The sequence below is a fragment of the Rhamphochromis sp. 'chilingali' genome (genome assembly GCF_963969265.1).
Source record: "Rhamphochromis sp. 'chilingali' genome assembly, chromosome: 19".
NCBI lineage: Eukaryota > Metazoa > Chordata > Actinopteri > Cichliformes > Cichlidae > Rhamphochromis > Rhamphochromis sp. 'chilingali'.
Window position 1 is genome coordinate 15,997,210 of NC_137946.1, and position 19,079 is coordinate 16,016,288.

Below are 19,079 nucleotides of genomic sequence, written 5' to 3' on the forward strand. Positions count from 1 at the left end.
TGTCTTCATTTATGCTGGAAGTGATAAGAAAGCTGTATGTTTTAATTTGTTTCCAAAACCCCGCAGTCAGGACATGCTTTATTGTATTTAGATAGAAGCTAGCGAGCTAACTCCCTGCTAACTTCTAACTCTGTTAAATGTCATAAATTCCGTTTTCATGGATGCCTGGATGTTAAACTCAATTGTTACACCTGGTAGAGCAGAACGCTGATCATTTTATTAAAGATGAAAGACTTTAGACAGTTTTTCAACTCTCAGTAATGCCACAGTGATCGTTTGATATATGGACCTGCAACGGAGTTTAGACCCAGACACGGCTAGTGACGTCAGACTGAACAACCGGATATTTGGTATGACTACCTGTATTCTTCAAGATAGCCTGAACTCTCTTAGCAAAACTTTCTTGTAATTTCTTTAAGTAGTATTCAGGAATACTTCCAGGTTTCTTGAAGGACATTCAAAGTTCTTCGTTGGTTGTTGGCTGCCTTTTATTTCATTCTCTGCCACGATGACACCACACTGCTTCAATAACATTGAGTTTCAGGCTCTGGGGAGGCCAATCCATGACTCTTCCAGTGTGTAGTTCAATGCAGTATGCTTTTACTGCATTTGGGATCATTGTCATACTGAAAAATTAAGCTGCTGCCAATCAGATGCTTTCCAGATTCTTGTATCCTGACTTCATAAGCATTTGAAATTTCAAATTTGGATTTATCACTCCATCAAACCTGTTTCTCCTGATTTTCAGTCAAGTTCTTATGAAATTTGGCATATCAGAGGACATGACTATCAGGTGCTGTTCATCTGCTGTGATAGTTTTTCTATATTGGCCACTACTTATTTTTTCCTCCACTTTTTCACATTACTCAAATATTTTAAGTACAACAAACCGTGCTTTTTACCTCTTTGAGAATCACCTTGTTAGTGCACATAAAATACTTACTGTTATCTTTGTGTTATCCTTGGCATTTGTCATACCGTTGTTCGAACATACAAGAACAAATTATGTGTTTTTTTTGAGAGGCTGCTTGTAACAAAGTGCCAATTTAAATGGTTCTCTTTGCTAAGTTGTCCAATGTACCAGTTTGTCCCTTGATATATGCCTTTCTTGTTAGTTTTTGTGCTTGAATGATTCATAGTGTTAAGTGCCTTAAGAAAAACAAACAAAACCTCTGAAAATGGTGAACATAAGGTCTGGAATGAAAATGAATGAAAAGCAGACAATATCCAAAGAAAAATAGTAAAAGACTTTCATAAAGCCTGGGAAACGATTTATATTTAAACACCACAAATTAGGAGAACGTTTGGTTCCTTGAAAACAAAATATAAAGTAATGAGAGGTGCTTCAAGACTTATGCACAACACTGTACTGATTTTTGCAGGTTTTGGAACAGCACTTGTTGTCCTGCAGATGATGTCTTTTTTTAAGAAAGCCTTGCTTGTGTCTGTGAGATAGTGCCAGACAACATTATGCAGGTAGACCAAGGAGACCACTATGGCAAACTAGTGCAGGTGATAAATGGCCCTGCCTGCAGTCCAAAGCTGTCTCCCCTTGAAACATTTTGTACATTATGAAATGAAAAATACAACAAAGGAGTCCCCGAATTGCTGTGGAGATGAAATTCCAAGCAACAACACAAAATCATTTTGCTTTCAAAGCTACAGCTGCTGGCTTCCTCAGTTATCAAAAGTGTAGTTTAAAAGTACATGTATAGCCACATAATGGGATACATGCCCCCATCCCAACTATTTTAAAGCATGCGAACTGGCATCGCGTTTAAAACGAGAATGTATTTCTTAAAAAACAAAAAACAAGCAAGAAAATGTGTTCGTTTCAACATTTATTACTATTTCTATTTATTTCCATTTAAATTTGAACATTTAAACTCAGTCCCGGCTTTATATTGTTGCATTAATTGGAGTCATAATTTAACTGAGGTTCAAGAATATTATTGTGCTTTGTGGTTACAACACCTGAAAAGTTATTATGAGACTCGTAAAGAGACTAAGTTGCAGTCTAAAGATACTAACAGCAAATCTTTAGACAGTCACTTTTCACTTGTTAATGACGCCGCAGCGTGTTACTGATTGCAGTCTCTGGAGGTGAGCAGACCAAGATTATGGTCTCTGTGAGGAGCCTGTGGCAATACCTCCACTGATGAGCAAGACTGAAGCTCAGATGACGATGTAACCTTGTATGAATCAAACCTGATTTACATGTTGAATAACGATAAATTAATATGCAAGTTTTTTTTTAACCGTACTGTTGCAAACATCAAGCTGTAGCAAGTGCAGGGCCTTGTGTGACCATCCATTAGCTGCTTAACATCAAGGTTTAGCATTAGCACAAGTAAAATAAAAGTAATGTAGTAGGGGAATACGCTTGATGAGAAAAAGCAAAAATAAAGCTAGAGCAACCAAAACCTGTTCCCCTGTTTTCTATTTACTTAACATGTTATGAGCGTAATTTGGGAACTTCTCATGCTGGTTGAGTTCAGATTAAAATCAAATAAAAATCAGATTTCTTATTTACTTGTTCTTGACTTGCTCCAAAAAAAGAATTAATTGAAATCTGGCCCAAACACAATAGCATGTCTTTGCTTTAGGACAGACTGTACAAGGAGGAGCCAGGCTCTGGTATAGTCACTGGTCACAATTGAGTAGATAGTGAGCTTTAGAGGTATTTAAATGCAGATTGTTAGGGGTTGTTATCTTTGAGCAGTGATTCCTCTTTCTAGCCTTTGCGCTAACTGATTCCAGGCTAACCTTAGATATTACAGACAAACAGTCAATTTATTTAATTAATAGCTGTGTACAAACACCACATATACATGCCAAAATCCCACATGGTTGACTGTTCATTGTTAAGCAGGTTGAATCCTTTATTTATGAGCAGGCTTCAGCTGTGAGCTGGTTATCTGCTCGGGCAGAGGGAACAGGTGGTTGATTTGCTCAGGGTGACATGTCTTTATCCAGCCAGCATGTTACAGTGAGCACATACAGGCCTTTCATTATCATCAAATTTGGCAACACAGATCAAAGGAACGCAAGATAAACCAAGCAAGAGAGTAGCATTTCTGCCTTTTGATGATGAAAGCACCCTTCCACAGATGTGCTGTAGCCTAAATATAACCTTTAATCATGTTAGGTTCTAATTGCGGCACCAATTCAGGCTATGAATTGTAGGATGGGAAATTTTATTTATTTCACAGTCTCGATTGGTGCTCAGCTTACACAGCATGTTCCTATAAAAAAGAACGTCTTGTCTATACAGTAACTATTTTCAGTTTGGCTTTTCATTTACTATATTTTTCCGACTATGGATTAAATTAGATCTAGAAGGAGCTAGAAAACTGACCTCAAATACTACTACTGAAATGGCAAGCAGATAATATTCTGTGGCTTTAAAGACATTTTGATTGTGCAGTAATGTCAGGAAATGAAGCTATAATTCAGCCCCAAGAAGCGTGTTTGACTTTTAGAAAGCTCAGTAATTACTGCTCATTCTAATGCTGCTATTTGCCATCTCATGCACTAAGTGCAGAAAACAAAATGGCCTAAAATTGTGTAAAAGTTGGACTGAATATTTTAAATGATGAATTAGTTGAGATGGGGCAATTCACAGTCTTCACAGTCATCCTAATTACTTCATATTATGGGTGCAGACAGAACTTCACAGCATCCTGTGATAAATATTAAGCTGGTTTATAAGATATGCTTTACTATGATACATGTCACATATACTCCTAAAGGCAGACTTGTTTGTTTGTTTTGTACTGCACACATTATTCAATCACTTTTCAAGGCGTCTGATGAGAATCTCACTGATGATAACTCCAGCAGCAAGGATGACGAACATTAGCAGCACAGTGGCACCACGTCGTAACACCAGCTGCCTGGTGGATAAGGCCATGGCGCCCAAGGCCCTCTCATCTGAATTGAGTGGCTCTGGCCTTTCTTCTACTGGAATCACAGAACTGGATCGGCTGGTCGTTATGCATTCTTCCCTTGGGTCCAGGGTGCTCAGGGAAACTTTAAAATCACGGTAATCTTATTTCCCAGAAAAATGACCAAAAGCTACTGAAGGAAATTTTTTTTTGCTTACCATTAGTATTCCTCTCTGTAATTTGGACTCCTGCTCTTACAAGTGCCTATTCAGAGATATTAAAAAACAAGAAAAAAAATAAGTATTTTAAAAATAACACAGATCCCAGATTTTACATAGATCGTGTTAACATTACATTAACTACATTTCTTACATTCACACGAAAGAGAAAATGCCCAAAACGCATAAGCTAGGTCTCTGACTACACAGGCCTCAGAACACTGAGAAAAACGCTGAACAAACATGGCTTCTTTGGAAAGGTTCTCAGAAGAATCTCTGTAATAACAACATAGCAGCACAGCTTAGGTTTGTAAAGCTGTATCTGAACAAAGCACAAAAACGTCTCTCTTTTGGAGAAAAATGCTCTTATCTCATCTTGAAAGCAGAGGAACATCATATCAGAAAGGCCCTGAGTGAAAGTGGTTATTCCAGCTGGACATGTTGTGAAAGCTGGGAAGTCCCCTAAAGAATGCTCCACACATTCCAGAAGAGAAGAAGGACAACCGCTGCCTAAGCAAAGAACTTTGGTCATCCTTTGTGTCAGGCTATTTCAGAATCTTACAATGCTGTTTTTCTAGTCATTCCCTAATTCTCTGTGAATGGCCATTAAGCAATGGTCTTGACAATTTGCATGTTAATGATTAGGAAACTGTGCTCATGGCCCAGTGTTGGTCAGTGGTGTTAGTTGGGGAAACCTGCAGCCACGTGAGGTTGAAGGGGTCATTTGGATGACTAACAAAATGGCTTCTCCCACTTAAAACACTACATCCAGATGAAAAGGATCAACTTTCTGGGACCTCATACCAACTGTCACGCACTTGTCACTGTCACTTGATCCCAAGCACAGCAGCAGATCTACAACAGAAAGGGTAAAAAACAACAACAAAAAACTAAATCCGAATCAAGGTGTTGGAGTGACCCAGTCAAAGTCCAGACCTCAGACTGATTGAAAATGAAATTTGGTGGGACCCTAAGAGAACTGTGCATAAACAAATACCAGCAAGTCTCAAGAAACTGGAGTGCTGTTGTAAAAAAAATGCACAACAACATGAGAGACTGAAACTCCTTCTGATAAAGTCACATTGAAATATATTACTTCTAGTTCTTGCTACTAAAAGTGGCTCTGGAAGCTTTTTTCACAGGACTTAACATGTTCTTTTTTACATGACTGTATCTTCCTCTTCCTCACCCAGGACTTACTCACCTCCTCAGTGGCTTTCGTCCAGTTTAGTTTACACAGGAAAGTTATAAAAAACATGGACTGTAAAGAAGTACTAACTAAAAACCCAGTCCAAAGCCCTGCAACAGAGATAGAAAGTCATCAGTTAGTTGTTAGTGTAAATATAATTTAACTATCTTTTGTATATGGTGCAAAAATATATTGTTGACATTAACCAAAAATTCCCATTTTCACAGGGAACATTAAAGATACTCCAATCGGGAACCCAATGAGGTAGTATCCCACCAAGCTGCACAGCGCACCAATCTTCTGCTTCCCTGCCCCCCTGACAATGCTTCCTGACACACCCTGTGAAGGTAAAAAAGCAAATAAAAGTTTTCTGTCGACACATCAGGCTGGTTTTGCTCAGCAGAGGGAAAAAGTGTTTTTGAACTGGGAAGGATCTCACTGCAATAGTCTCAGCAACATGGATGAAACTGTATATCTTCATGATATTAGCCACCCTCTGTATAATGTCTCTGAAATAGAGGAGTAAGTAGGAGTAAGCCAATTTAATTAGATTCAGTTTCATTTATATAGTGCCAATTCACAACAACAGTCTCCTCAAGGTATTTCATATTGGAACGTAAATATCCCACAACAGTAGAAAAAAACTCCAACCCCAATCACGTGACCCATTATGAGCAAGCAAGTGGCTGAAGCTGGGAAGGGAACAAACTCCCATTTAACAGGAAGAAACCTCCAGCAGAACTGTCTGCTGTGACCGGTCGAGGGTGAAGAGAATGAGAAGACAGCAGAGAGAATCAGGACAAGACACGCATCTAAAAAAAGCCAGAGTTCCATAATTATTATTGATTGAATGCAGAGTGGTATATAAGCACAAAGCACATGGTCAGTGCATCACGGGAACCCCCCAGTAGCCTAGTCGTATTGCAGTGTAATTAATGGATAGCTCAGGGTCATCTGATCCAAACTGGGAGCTGGTTCCACAGAACAGGACTCTGAAAGCAGAAGGCTCTGCCTCCCATTTTACCTTATTTTACCTTCAGCCACAAGTAACCCAATAAAGAGAAGCTAATATGGGAGAAATATTGTCCCCCTTTCTAGTATCAGTTAGTATTCTTGCTGGAACATTTTTTACCAACTGAAGGTTATTCAGGGAGCTTTTAAAGCAAGCTGATAATAATGAATTAAAATAGTCCAGCCTAGAAGTAATACATTCATGAAGTAGCTTTTCAGTATCATTGAGGTAAGCCAAAGAAACGCCTTCTAAAATAAATATCAGGTTATAACCTTAGTTATGTCTGAATTTAGAAGTATGAAATGAGAGGTCACCCAGGCCTTTATGCCATTAAGCTGGATGTCAGCTGCATAGCAATGAAAATGTTATTCAGTGTCAAATAATATAATTCAAATAATATTATATAAGGGGAACATGTATAATGTAAAGTATTGGTTACCACTACAGACCCCTGTGGAACTCCATGACTTACTTTTGTGTATTAAGAAGCACAGATGGATTAGTACTGAAGTTAATACATGATGAATTACTCATGACTGACATATACTCATAGTTTCTGCACCAAGGATAAACACACAAGTTTATTCACCTCTCTGTATTACTCACCTCTCTGTGGTAAATATGTAACCAATCACATCCTTGGCTATACCAATACCGGCTCCAAGGAAACATGAGACAATCACTGGATTGGATATAAGAAAGGCGTTTTTTAAAATGCGAGCAATAAATTAACTAGGCATATAATTATTTTCTTGCTCTCATTTTTGAGATATTTTTCATTTGACAACAGCATACTAAAACAGGAAATTCTGATTTTGGTGTGACATCCCAATATAATATAATGTGATGTGCATGTAATATAATTTCATACATGCACAGAGAAGGGAGACCTTGCTGGACAGCTTAGCTTGTTCTGTGTTCCCACCACCAAGAGCCTTTCCAACCCTAACACTGGCAGCAGCAGAAAAGCCTACAGGAAACTGTGGAAGAGCAAATGTTAGCAATTACTTCACAGTAACAGAGTAACATTTTGCTCATGAAAATCATTTAGTTACTTTAGAATTTATCAATAACTTTATGTAATGTGTGTAAAATAAACTCAATATACAGGCTCGCCAATGTGGCAAAAGATCTTTTTTTTCACAATTATTCACCACATGAATAAACATGAATCAATAATTTTAAGTAAAATGAAACTGAAATATATAAAAATATTTAAATAATTAATCATTAAGCAAAAAAAGAAGAAGCTTAAATTGAATTTATACCAATCAAGTACATTTCATTTGACACTGCAATAATGTAACAAAACTATGTGGAGAATTTACATGTAATCAAATAACTTATATCAGCATTTTGGGCATAAATATATTTTGAGTGTGTGTGGATTAGTGACACAGTGTTACAGTTATTATCAATAAGCTACTCAGTTATGAGCCCTCTTGCACATACCTTTAAAAAATGTTTAAATAACTATATCAAAAAACGAGTTACCATGAAAACGACAGCAGACACTTCATAAGCTACAGACTGAGCCGCCAACTCTGTTTCACTGATGACACCAGCCAGGAACCCTGCAATCTCATACAACCACCACTGCAGACAGTACATCAGCATACTGGGGAGGGCCAAGTGGAGGAAGGAACCCCATTCTTGCAGGCAATCTCTAGACCAGCCTGAAAGATAACAGAAGGTATGAAAGGTTTAGCTAAATGCTCACATTTGCCTTCTTTACACTGTGCTGCCATTTAAATTACACTTCTTTCAGTATCTACTATGCTACAAGGCGTTTCTAGCAGTGTGTTAGCATGCTAGCATTCCTTAATTTTTAGGAACTTTATGTATCACACTTGCTTTGAAGGACAAAAATATGCCTAAATTATTTAAAATTGTAATTCTTCTACCTCAGCTATGTTGCTCTTTAGCTAGCTTAAGCACGTTAGCTAAACACTGAAACCCAAATGTCAAAAAATTTGACTTTTACATATATAGACAAGTTTTCAACTCAGCACATATTAAGGAATAAAAACTAAATAAAGTAATGATTTAAAAAACAAACAGCTTGTACATGTTCACCGACAGCAAAGCTGATGTAATTTAATGTAACGATCATGCCACAAATTAATAACAAATCTATAATTAAGGTGTAAATGTGCTTTTTAAAAAAAATAGGTTTTTCAAAAGTATTTGCTGGCTTGTCTTTTAGTATTTTTCGTGTACACTCTGAGGACAATTTAAAAATATAATAGCATCACAAACTAAATCCTCCATAATGATTGTAATGTGGAGTCCAGTCAGTTTAAATAGCAACACCCTTAAAGAGTTTATGCACAACTGATTACTATAATTGTAATGAGGAGCAAAGTATTAGTTCCAAGAGAGTGGCTTTGCCCTTTCTCTGATATCCTGTCACTTAATTTGAAAATTTGAAGAAAAAGTATATCTAGTAAACTTGCCATCCCATGTAGGTATGTGCAGCCCTTTGATGTAGATGCATAAAAACAGGAACACAGCCAGGGAGTACTGTGAGATGGCATTGGCAGCTGCGGATCCGCTTGAATGTTAAGCAATAGAAAAGTAGAAAAGGAAAGTTGCACATACAAAGACGTTCCCAGATTAAGCATTCAGCTGACTATCAGTAATCAACATTATATTGCTTTCCAAAGCTGATTAGTGTAAAATATTAACTAAGGGGAGCAGGGAGTGATGGTGTGTACTTACGCAATCCCCAGATCCAGAACACTGAGGAGGATGTAATTGATAACAGCATTTAAAACATTTCCTATGGCTCCGGATATCACCTGGGGCCACATGATGCCCTGTGAGCCAAAGCAAACTGTATGAAAAACACAGGGTTTTGGTGCACCTGCTGTTATTTTTGCTATTTTTCCCCAAAAAATGTCTCTCTAGCAACACACAAAACAATGTCATTGCATACTCCAAGACATCTCATTAATATTTTGTTTCACACCAGTGTTTTGCAGTCATCAAATGCACCTGATTCTGAAGATACCTCCCCTGCAGATAGTACATGAAGGCAGCCTGCCGAACCCAACGTGTTGAATGGGGGTTAATTAGACTGATAATGCAACACATTATGGAAGGAGATACAAAAGACATTTGGGAAAAGCGTGGTGGCAGCTGAACTCACTGGCAGAGCCGGCATAAAGATCTTCACATACAGCTGTGACAGTCTTTATGGGAGAGAGAAAAGGGGAGATTGTAAGTAAGTGCAGAACCCATACTGAATAACTTTGTGAGTAATAAGTGTATATGTGCCATTGATGTCAGTTTGATTTGTGTAAGAAGGTCACCTTGCAACCTGCGTGCTCTGCTTGACAGCCAGTAAAATGGACTGAGTGTTAATAAGGAGAGCCCAGCAGGGGAAACAGGCTAAGAGGAGGATCAAAACTCCTCTTTGGAGTATCACTCCTACACGCTTCAGGTTACCACTTCCATAAGTCTGAAAGCAAAATGGTAAAAAGGAAAATCTCATAGTATTTGCTGAGGTGCAAGAAAAAGGTAACCACAAGTCTGAAAAAGCAGACTGTGTTTAAGACTGACCCGATTAGATGAATAAAGTGAATTGTACCTGGGTTATGAGAGTATCAAATGTTGATATCAAACCATAGCCGATGGAAATACTTGTGATATTTATGACCTGCATTGAAATTAAACTTTATTACATTACAGAAGAACCTCAGGCTCACAAATGAAAAGCTGAATGCGTGAGTATAATACTTATTTAAAGGCAAAAAAGGCTATTGAAGCGATTTTCAACATTTCACAATAGCAAAAAAAGTAGAAACAAAAAAACGCATCGAGATAGCTTACTGCCATTGCTAACATCATCCCTGCCAGCTCCGTCTTTCCCAGGTGACCGCAGAACACCGCGCTGACGAAGCCGATCAGGAAGCTCATCAACTGTGAAATGAACTGAAAAACAAAATCAAGTGCTTTCGTTTTTATAACAATAAAAAGATAAATGAACGTCGCCAAAAATGAATGAAATGTTACACTTAATATTCAACACATAAAGTTGCTGGCTGGGTTCTTATTCATAAAAGAAACATTAATTCAAGAGGCCCTGAGATAAGAAAAAAAAAGTTCTTATTTGCTCTGGCAGCTGACATGTGTCATGCTTTGATTTTGCTGCAGTGCCTTTGTATTTCTAAATGTCTTTTACTACTTCTCCTTTCTTTAGAAAGTAGTTCTTATGATTGCTGGTGTAGGTTTTTGACAGGTTTTTGGCATCAAAAGGTTTGCACAAAGGAAACTAAATGCCCTCATCTATCAAGTTCTGGCTTTGTGCAATGAACAGCACTCAGTGAAAAGTGGATACATGTTGGGGTTATAACAGTTATAATTTTCTGTTGAGGGGGCACTTGTAAATGTGCCTTATTTTCTGTGGAGACTATTGTTTGAAAAATATCTGTGATTCCACATTTGCTATCGTATTGCATTGAATTTGATGGTAGATGCATTGCAAGGTGTTCAGGGTAGTGTTTTAATTTAGATTCATTTACATTTTGTGCATGACCTGGAACTTCTAGAACATTTTTATATACCCGGCCAATGCATCCAAGAAATGTTGCTGTGTTTGTTTTCTACTACAGTGCTAAAAATAAATAAAGGGAACACTTTAGCAGACAAAATCAGTTAGACTTTAGGGATATCAGCAGTGTTGGGACTAACGCGTTATTAAGTAACGCGTTACAGTAACTACGTTATTATTGTGGTAACGAGCACGGTAACTAGTTATTATGCCAAAATCAGGAATGCGTTACTCGTTACTGGGATTTAGATAGGCTCGTTATTCGTGGCTTCCACAGATTCAGTAACATTAGCAAGTGGTGGAGGCCAGCAGGTGGAGGAGAGAAAGGGGAGGCAAGAGGAGAGACCCGAAGCGGCCGCCGGTCCGAGTGTCAGGTGAACTGAACTTCAGGTAAGAAGTTATGACCTGCAGTCTATCTGGGTCAGATATAAACCAAGTTTAGTTGGAGTTTATTTTCGTTGTGCTGACTTTTTCGTACTGCGTGCTAGCTAGCATGACGGGGTTTCTATACAGCTGGGTGGTGCTATGTTACTGATGTTGAACTTCATTTTGTTCATACGGTTAATTATTAGAGTTGCCAACCGTTCCCTAAAAAACGGGATCGTCTCATATTCAGAGAAATTATTATGCGATTTGTATTGAGGTGAAAAGGAACAGTTTGTCCCGGACTTCAGCTACAATGAAAAAGACACAAAGCTGGAGTTATTCTGTCTTTGCTGCACAGCTGCCTCTTCTTCTCTCATTCTCTCCCCTCCCTCTCCTGTTGCTACTTCAATCATGAAACTGTTCAATGATCAGCTGATCGGCTTTTCCCTCTTGTTTATTTATCGTCCACTTTGCGCCAGAAAGAGGAAACCACCGGATGTTGCGTTAAACAACAGCAGCACGTTTGATCAGCTGTTGTTAGAATTTATTTAATATTAATTTCTAGTATCAGCTGATGTTTGCTGGAGCCACAGCTGTAAAGCTGCTGGTCATGATATTGGTTTTGTATATCTGGTGAGTGGGAAACATGAAGATGAAACCAGGAGATGTCCTTACTGAATCATCAGAGCTGAACAGGTGATGGAAAAACAGGTTCACCTTTTAGGTGACATGAATGAGTTGAAGGGAAGTTATGAACTGTTTCTGAGAGACAAATAACACCAGGATCCTTTTCTAAGTAGCTGACAGCTGGTAACTGTGCAGGGGCGGATCTAGCAAAGTGTTGCCAGGGGGCCAGGTAGGGCATTAACAGGGAAAGGGGGGCACAAAGAAATACTTTCTTATTCTCATTTCAAATGTCTACCTTTTAATAAATAATTATCTGAGTCTTACAACAAATGATTGAAAGATTGATACATATATACCATCAAGACAGTGTACATCACTGTCACAACAGTGTTTGTTTTCATTCAAAGGCTTTATGATTTTTGCTATAATGGCGGGCCAGTCTCTAGTCAAAATGCCCGGGCTGATTTTTTGTCCCAGTCCAGCCCTGTATGCAGCTCATCTGCAGTCTGGTGTTGCCTACATCTTCCTATTCAGAAGGCAGAATTTCTGAGTACAATCAAAAGCACCACGACTGCAGTTTTTGTGTTGGATGTAAAAAGCGCACATGACGCTGTAACGTAGGCTAGAATCATGGCGGCGGTCAACGACGGTCCAGGCGTGGGATTTCTCTCGTGGAAATATGCACATAATTTTTTCCTTTGGTAGGTGGCACAGTGCACTTGTGGCAAGTAAGCAAGCTAGAAGACTGGCAATCTTGCTGGGTATCCAGTTAGCAACACATTAACAAGAGAAGTCTGAGTAAAACCAAAGTTACTTTCCCTAGTAACTAGTTACTTTGAAAGTAACGAGTATCTTGAAGTAACTGGGTTACTTTTGATGGAAGTAACTAGTAATGTAACTAAGTTACTAATTTAAAGTAACTTACCCAACACTGGATATCAGTTATCAGATTAGGAAGCACAAACCAATGTGAAGGAGTTTCACCTGTTTTGATGCAAATTAAAATGCAGATGCACTACAGAGGTAACAATAAGACCTCTGAATCGTTTCAAGAAACCATTCCTCTCTCCTTATTCAATTTGTCTCCAGTGTTGCTTTTTTTAGTGTCCTTGTGACTACTGCTAGCAGGGGACAGTAGCTGCAGCTCATTCAGGTTGCACAAGTAGTCCAGCTCCTCCAGGATGACTCATCCATATGTCAAAAACAGGTTTGCTGTGTCTCCCAGGACAGTTTCTATTGTGTGAACGAGATATCAGGAAAGGCCATAGAAAGGCGTCAACCCTGCAATAAGACTGGTTTCTGCTCCTTTGTGTGAAGGGGAACAGCAGGAGCACTGCCAGTGCCCTACAACATCACCATCACAGGGCTATTCATGTGCATTCTTTCTGACTAAACTGTCAGAAAATGAACCATGAGCATGGCACAAGATCCTGATATCCTTTAGTGGGGCAAGCACCATGCAGATTGATTGGCATGTGCCACAGATCCACAGAACTGGCAGGTCCACCAGTGGTACCCATTTTCTTCATCGATGGGAGCAAGCTCACACAAGAGTCAATGCTTTGGCAAGCATTATGATGCATGCATCTTGGAAGAGAACAGGGCGCCAGAGGTGAACCCTCTGTGGCTGCTAATTGAGCTACTTGATTGTGAATGTGTCCCACTAAAAAACATCAAGTCCTCACGACAGTCTAATGGAGGCTATTTCTGACAGTTTTATCAGAAAGATGTACATGAGTAACCTACTGGAGGTTATTTTAGGGCTTTAATAGTGCTACCCTTTCTCCTTCTTGCCCAGAGGAGCAGATACTTGTCCTGCTGGTTCCTTCTGTCCAGCTCTTCTGGCGTAACAACCCAACTCCAGATATCTCTTCCACACTCTTGAGACAGTGTTGAGACATAGCCAGCCTTCTTGTGATGCCACATTAGATGTGCTATCTGGAGGAGCTGGACTACTTGTCCAGCCTGAATGGGGTCCGGTTAGCGTGTTATGCTGTATTGAAAAAGATCCTAACAGAAAGTGAATGTAGAGAGAAATCAGTCAGCAGGGATAAGGAGACAGCACCTGCTTTTTGAGGGTTGTCTTGTTGTTGCCTCTCTGGTGCACCTGCTTTTTGAGCAGCCTATTTATCTGTCTTGTGTTTAAAGTGATCAGTGTAAGACTGCACAAGTTTGAAATAAAACATTTAAATAAAATAAAAAATACATTACTGTGCTGTATATTGCTGCAAGGAGCTTGGAAAGAAAAGCGTTTGGACTTCTTTAAGTTCCCTGAAGCACCAGTTGCTCTTAGAACTGAAGAATCAATCAGATGAGGGTTGAAAGATCTTCAAGAAACTTAAAGAAGTCCAGAAGCTTTTCTTTCCAAGCTCTTTAGACTACGATGACCTGGATGACTGACAAACTTCACAGACATATACAGCATAGCTTCTTTCTAATACCACACAATTTCCATTAGTCATCAACAATAAGAAAAGATCAGTTTAGTAAAATAAAGGTCAACATAATAACAGGAAGGTATTTTTTGGTTTATTTTCCCTAAATAATTCATATTAATTCAACTTAGTTTAACTCCATATTTTATCCCAAGTCTTCTACATCCACCCTGCAGTGATTGTATCCTCCACCAGGGGGCCCACCACACAGCCTGAGAGCCACTTCTCTAAAGCATACAGTATACTATATCTTAGGTCAGTAAAAGGGTGAAATTAGTTTTAGTTAAAGTGCTATCATGATCATACTTTTATCACCATTGGATAATTATTTATCAGTGAGCCTCAGTGGTTTGAAGCAATTAACCTGTTCATTACTGTTTTAATAAAACAGGTGTCACATTAAAAATAATTACTGGTCTAAAACGAACCCCAAGTTAAAGTAACAAACTTCATTCATGACAACTTGTGATCTACACTGCAAACTGCTCAGTATACACTAATAATAACTAGAGAGCTGTTCCAGCATTTACAAAGATTCACATTCAAATTGGAGTACCTTAGTACCGTTAGATTCAGTCATACAGACAGGGTAAAACTTTGTCAGCTGCTTCAGCTAAACACAGTCTTACCACAGGACCTGCAAGTTTTAAAAGCTGAACCATTTCATGCTTGTAGTCCAAAGGCACCCAGCGCTTGATGCTTTTCAGGCAGGATCCGCAGGATGAGTCAACACTGAGAGCAGCAGAAGGAGGCAATTCGTCTGTTCTGGACTGACCAATTACCCCTCTACATCTACTTTCAGATACTAAATCTTCCATCCTGAAATGAGATTTGGCAGAAAACAAAACTCAGTCCCAAACTAAATGATGTTCGCACAGTGCATTCCCTTCAGACAATGTGAAGGAGGCTGAAAGCAATCAATAACCAATTACCAGAGTATTAATCAATAACCAAGGCTCTTCTTGCCCACGTTGCTCCTTGTCTCTGAAAGTGGACATGCACTGTAAATGGCAGCAGGGATCTCACCACCTCTGTCCCACCAAAAAAGCCAGGACACTGCAAGCTGCATCACAAATAAGGTTGATCATTGAAGAATCACTGGTCTTCACCGCATCAACAAAGCAGTCAAAGTGCAAGTTCACAGTTCTATGGTTAAACACTAACAGGTCAAAACAGTGTTCATCCTGTTTCTCCCTGTGCCTTATTGGTTATTACAGGGGTGGATTTCACAACTTGCTATATAGAAGAAGAAGTTAAATCTCCAAGGTGTTACGATTTAGTCTAAAAATAAATGCAGATCAAATAAAGAGAGAGCTTTATTAAAATCTCATAAAGTCTAACAGTTTCAACATAAAAATACAAGAAATGAAAAAAACAAAAACACCCCCCCCCCAAAAAAAAAACCAGACATAACAAAACAGAGGACCTAGGAATCCTGATAACTCACACTAGGGCACACTAGGGAAAGGAAATAACAGGGAGGATTGGACTATTTATACACATGGGATTGATAAGGGAAGTGGAAACAGGTGGGGAAAGTAGACACAAATGCAATCAAGACAGCCGTAGACAAAGAGGTAAAACTCAAAACAAGATACAAGAAACAATTAGCAACAACCATAATTGAAACATATATGAAGTAATACATTGGGTAACATCGGAAGAGGAGAAAGAGTGAGTAGTAGAAAAGGAACTCAAAATATGAACTGAAGCCTAGTAGGAAAAAAACAAGGATTCAAAACCTACACTGGAACAGTAAATCATATTAACACGATTTCGATTCTGTAAACACTAAACAATAACAAGACAACAATGGGAACTAATGCATAAAGTGAAATCAAAACCTTAGCCTGACTATAATCAAAAACCAAAAGCACAAGAACAACGAAGAAAGCCAACAAAAACACAATAATCCAAAAATGCAATAGAAACTGAATCAGGACAAAGGGAGCATTTTGAACACCATCAAAGAAGAATTAAACAGTGCAGGTAAATGACACATTATCCTTGGTGCTAAATATGTATTGAGGGATTAAAAAGACACTGTCACTGGTTCCAAAGATTTAGCCTGCTCTGGATTTGGTCTCTTTTTCTTTTAGGATCCAATGCTGCCATTTGATATAAGCTTTTCTTTTTCTGTTTTCTGTTTTGACATTGATAAAGCCAATAATAATAATAATAATAATAATGGATTGGATTTATATAGCGCTTTTCAAGGCACCCAAAGCGCTTTACAATGCCACTATTCATTCACTCTCGCATTCACACACTGGTGGAGGCAAGCTACAGTTGTAGCCACAGCTGCCCTGGGGCAAACTGACAGAAGCGAGGCTGCCATATTGCGCCATCGGCCCCTCTGGCCAACACCAGTAGGCAGTAGGGTAAAGTGTCTTGCCCAAGGACACAACGACCAGGACAGAGAGCCCAGGGATCGAACCGGCGACCTTCCGGTTACAGATGCGCTTCCCAACTCCCCGAGCCAAAACAACTAACGGCAAAATACTATTATATTAAGATGCTGATTTTACCATAAAGCTGGGTGATAATATACAGTCACGTGAAAATGAAAGTTATCACATGTGTGAGCAATTTTATAAAAAATGAAGTTTGGGTAGTTTGCAGGACTGGAGCATTCAAGTGTGTTAACATGACACTACAGTCTTCCTAGGAATGGAAATCGTACCACATTCACAAGATCACACTGTCGGATGCTCAGAAAAAATGTAAACATGCAAATATTTCAGTTAGCATATTAAATGTTATATGTATCAGCACAAATACCTCATACCAACTGTCAAGCGCAATGGCGGAGGGGTGATGATTTGGGCTTGTTTTCCACAGTACTTGGGCATCTTACAGTTGTTGATTAAACTTGAAGTTTATATACCAAAGTATTCTAGAGTCAAATGTGAGGCCATCTGCCTGACAGCTAAAGGCTGGCCAAAACTGGATCACGCAAAATGACAATGACAATGACAGCATGAAATCTACACCAGAGAGGAGGCTGATAAAGAGAATCCAGGTGATCCAGTCAAAGTCCAAACCCTTATCTGTTTGAAATTTTGTGGCGGACTTTATTCCTGCCAGAGAATTTGCCCACAAAGCTCAATGAAGCAACATTATAGAGTAACATTTCCTCCACAGTGATATGAAAAACCGATAAAGTTACACTGCATAGTGTCCTGTGAAAATGTTTTTTATACATAACATCTGAGAGATTAAAAACCAATCTCGCCTAGCAATATACCACATTATCTCAATATGTGTGTTTACCAATGTAGCTAAAAGTTTAAAATCAAGACTTTGCTATATTTTTGTGTCTGATGCAATCATGAGACCAATGGTCTTTGAGTGGAAGTTGCTGGACAACAGTGTAAGGTTGCATTGACAACCATGCTGACATTTGCCAATTTGTTCATGAATCTGACCTGAATTACAGTTTTTAAACCTTCTCACTATAGGCTCAACATCTGTGAATCACCATGTTCACTATCAGCTAAGGGCAATAATTGAAAAATCAGCTCACCAATAAAAACTGCACTGTAAAAACTATGTGCCTTTTAGTCAAAGGAGAGACATAAAAAGAACTGGGTCTGTGCTTTTCAGAGACAGACTACATTTTGTTTCCCCCCTCACTGAAGTAAATCACTGAGTCACTGCTGCTGTAAAGCGTCGTGCATGCTTGTATCCTGTCAATTTTGCAGCTCATTGCGTAGTATGTTCATGTTCTTTTCTGCCCTAGTAACACCTCTCAGTGAGGCGTTCCTCTCTCCAGCTGTGGCTATGAAAACCTCCCATTGGGTGGTGCTGTTTTGCTCTTGTGAAAATTCAAATGCACAAAATTTCTGGCACCAGCACCAGACTGCTTAACTGAACTTTGAATGGATTTCTTACCATATAATAAATGTAAAAAAACGCCCATTTGTTTATTCTTCAGCTGCTTTAAATAACTGAATACAGTTAAAGAACCCTGTAACATACTGTCGAACATACCGTCAAACACTTGGATAGTTTTTGCAGTTTTAACTGTTTTTCTTCACCTTGGGGGCCAAAAGGAGATGTGAATTAGAGGAAAAAGGAATGAAAATTAGCGGAGACCAATGAGAGAGGAAGGGGTGACATCTAATGTAGGTTCTCATTCATTTTCCTGGTTCAGTGATGCAGCAAGGCCCAACGGGTCCACCCACTCACCAAATTGTATTCCTCTGTCTCCCCCATCCCATCCACATGCACAGAATCACACACACGTAAATATTCTCCACCAACCAGCGGGGCCGGCGTCCGCCATGACGTCACACTGCAGTTCTTCTCGGGCTCCACTGGATGACAGTGGCAATTCGCCGCTTACACGCGATGAGCCGTCATTCTTAATGGCGACCGCTCAGAGTGTGTGTACGTGAGTCCATTCGTGTATGTGTTTGTGTGCAGTTTGGGTGGGGTTTGTATCGGATGGGTAGCGATGGGGTATTGAGGAGGTGGAGAGGGTTTATTGGAAGGGGGTAGGTGGGTTGATGAAGGTGTAGGAGGCGGGGGGCGGGCCGTAAAAATCGCAAATGAGAGGAAATTGTTTTGAGTCAGAGCAGATTTGGTGGAGGGAGATAAGGGCTGATGACGGTGGCGGTGGTGTGATTAGGATTAGGGTGGGGGGTAGGGGTTTGAAAAGAGTAGAAGGTTGTGGAGGTGGTCGTGGTGGTGTGGGAGGAGGAGGAGGGGGAAGAGGAGGACGGTGGGGTTGGTGGGTGAGAGCATTTGCACGCACGCCCTACGACTGTGTGTGTCTATCTACGTCT

The 19,079-nt window shown here is 39.4% G+C and overlaps 1 protein-coding gene across 1 annotated transcript; it reads right to left on the reverse strand.

The window, feature by feature from the left end:
- Positions 1 to 1,900: 1,900 nt before the first annotated feature.
- Positions 1,901 to 18,695, reverse strand: LOC308387387 (multidrug and toxin extrusion protein 1-like). Its single transcript, XM_080867397.1, has 18 exons — positions 18,556 to 18,695; positions 15,222 to 15,352; positions 14,919 to 15,108; positions 10,141 to 10,242; positions 9,899 to 9,967; positions 9,621 to 9,769; positions 9,458 to 9,500; positions 9,304 to 9,348; positions 9,028 to 9,125; positions 8,763 to 8,860; positions 7,801 to 7,982; positions 7,178 to 7,286; positions 6,913 to 6,988; positions 5,734 to 5,803; positions 5,501 to 5,633; positions 5,310 to 5,404; positions 4,106 to 4,151; positions 1,901 to 4,032 (listed from the first exon to the last, which is right to left on the reverse strand). The coding sequence occupies exons 3-18, from the start codon at positions 15,105 to 15,107 to the stop codon at positions 3,794 to 3,796; spliced, it is 1,743 nt and encodes a 580-aa protein (XP_080723523.1). The 5' UTR covers position 15,108; positions 15,222 to 15,352; positions 18,556 to 18,695; the 3' UTR covers positions 1,901 to 3,793.
- Between the last annotated feature and the right edge of the window lie 384 nt (positions 18,696 to 19,079).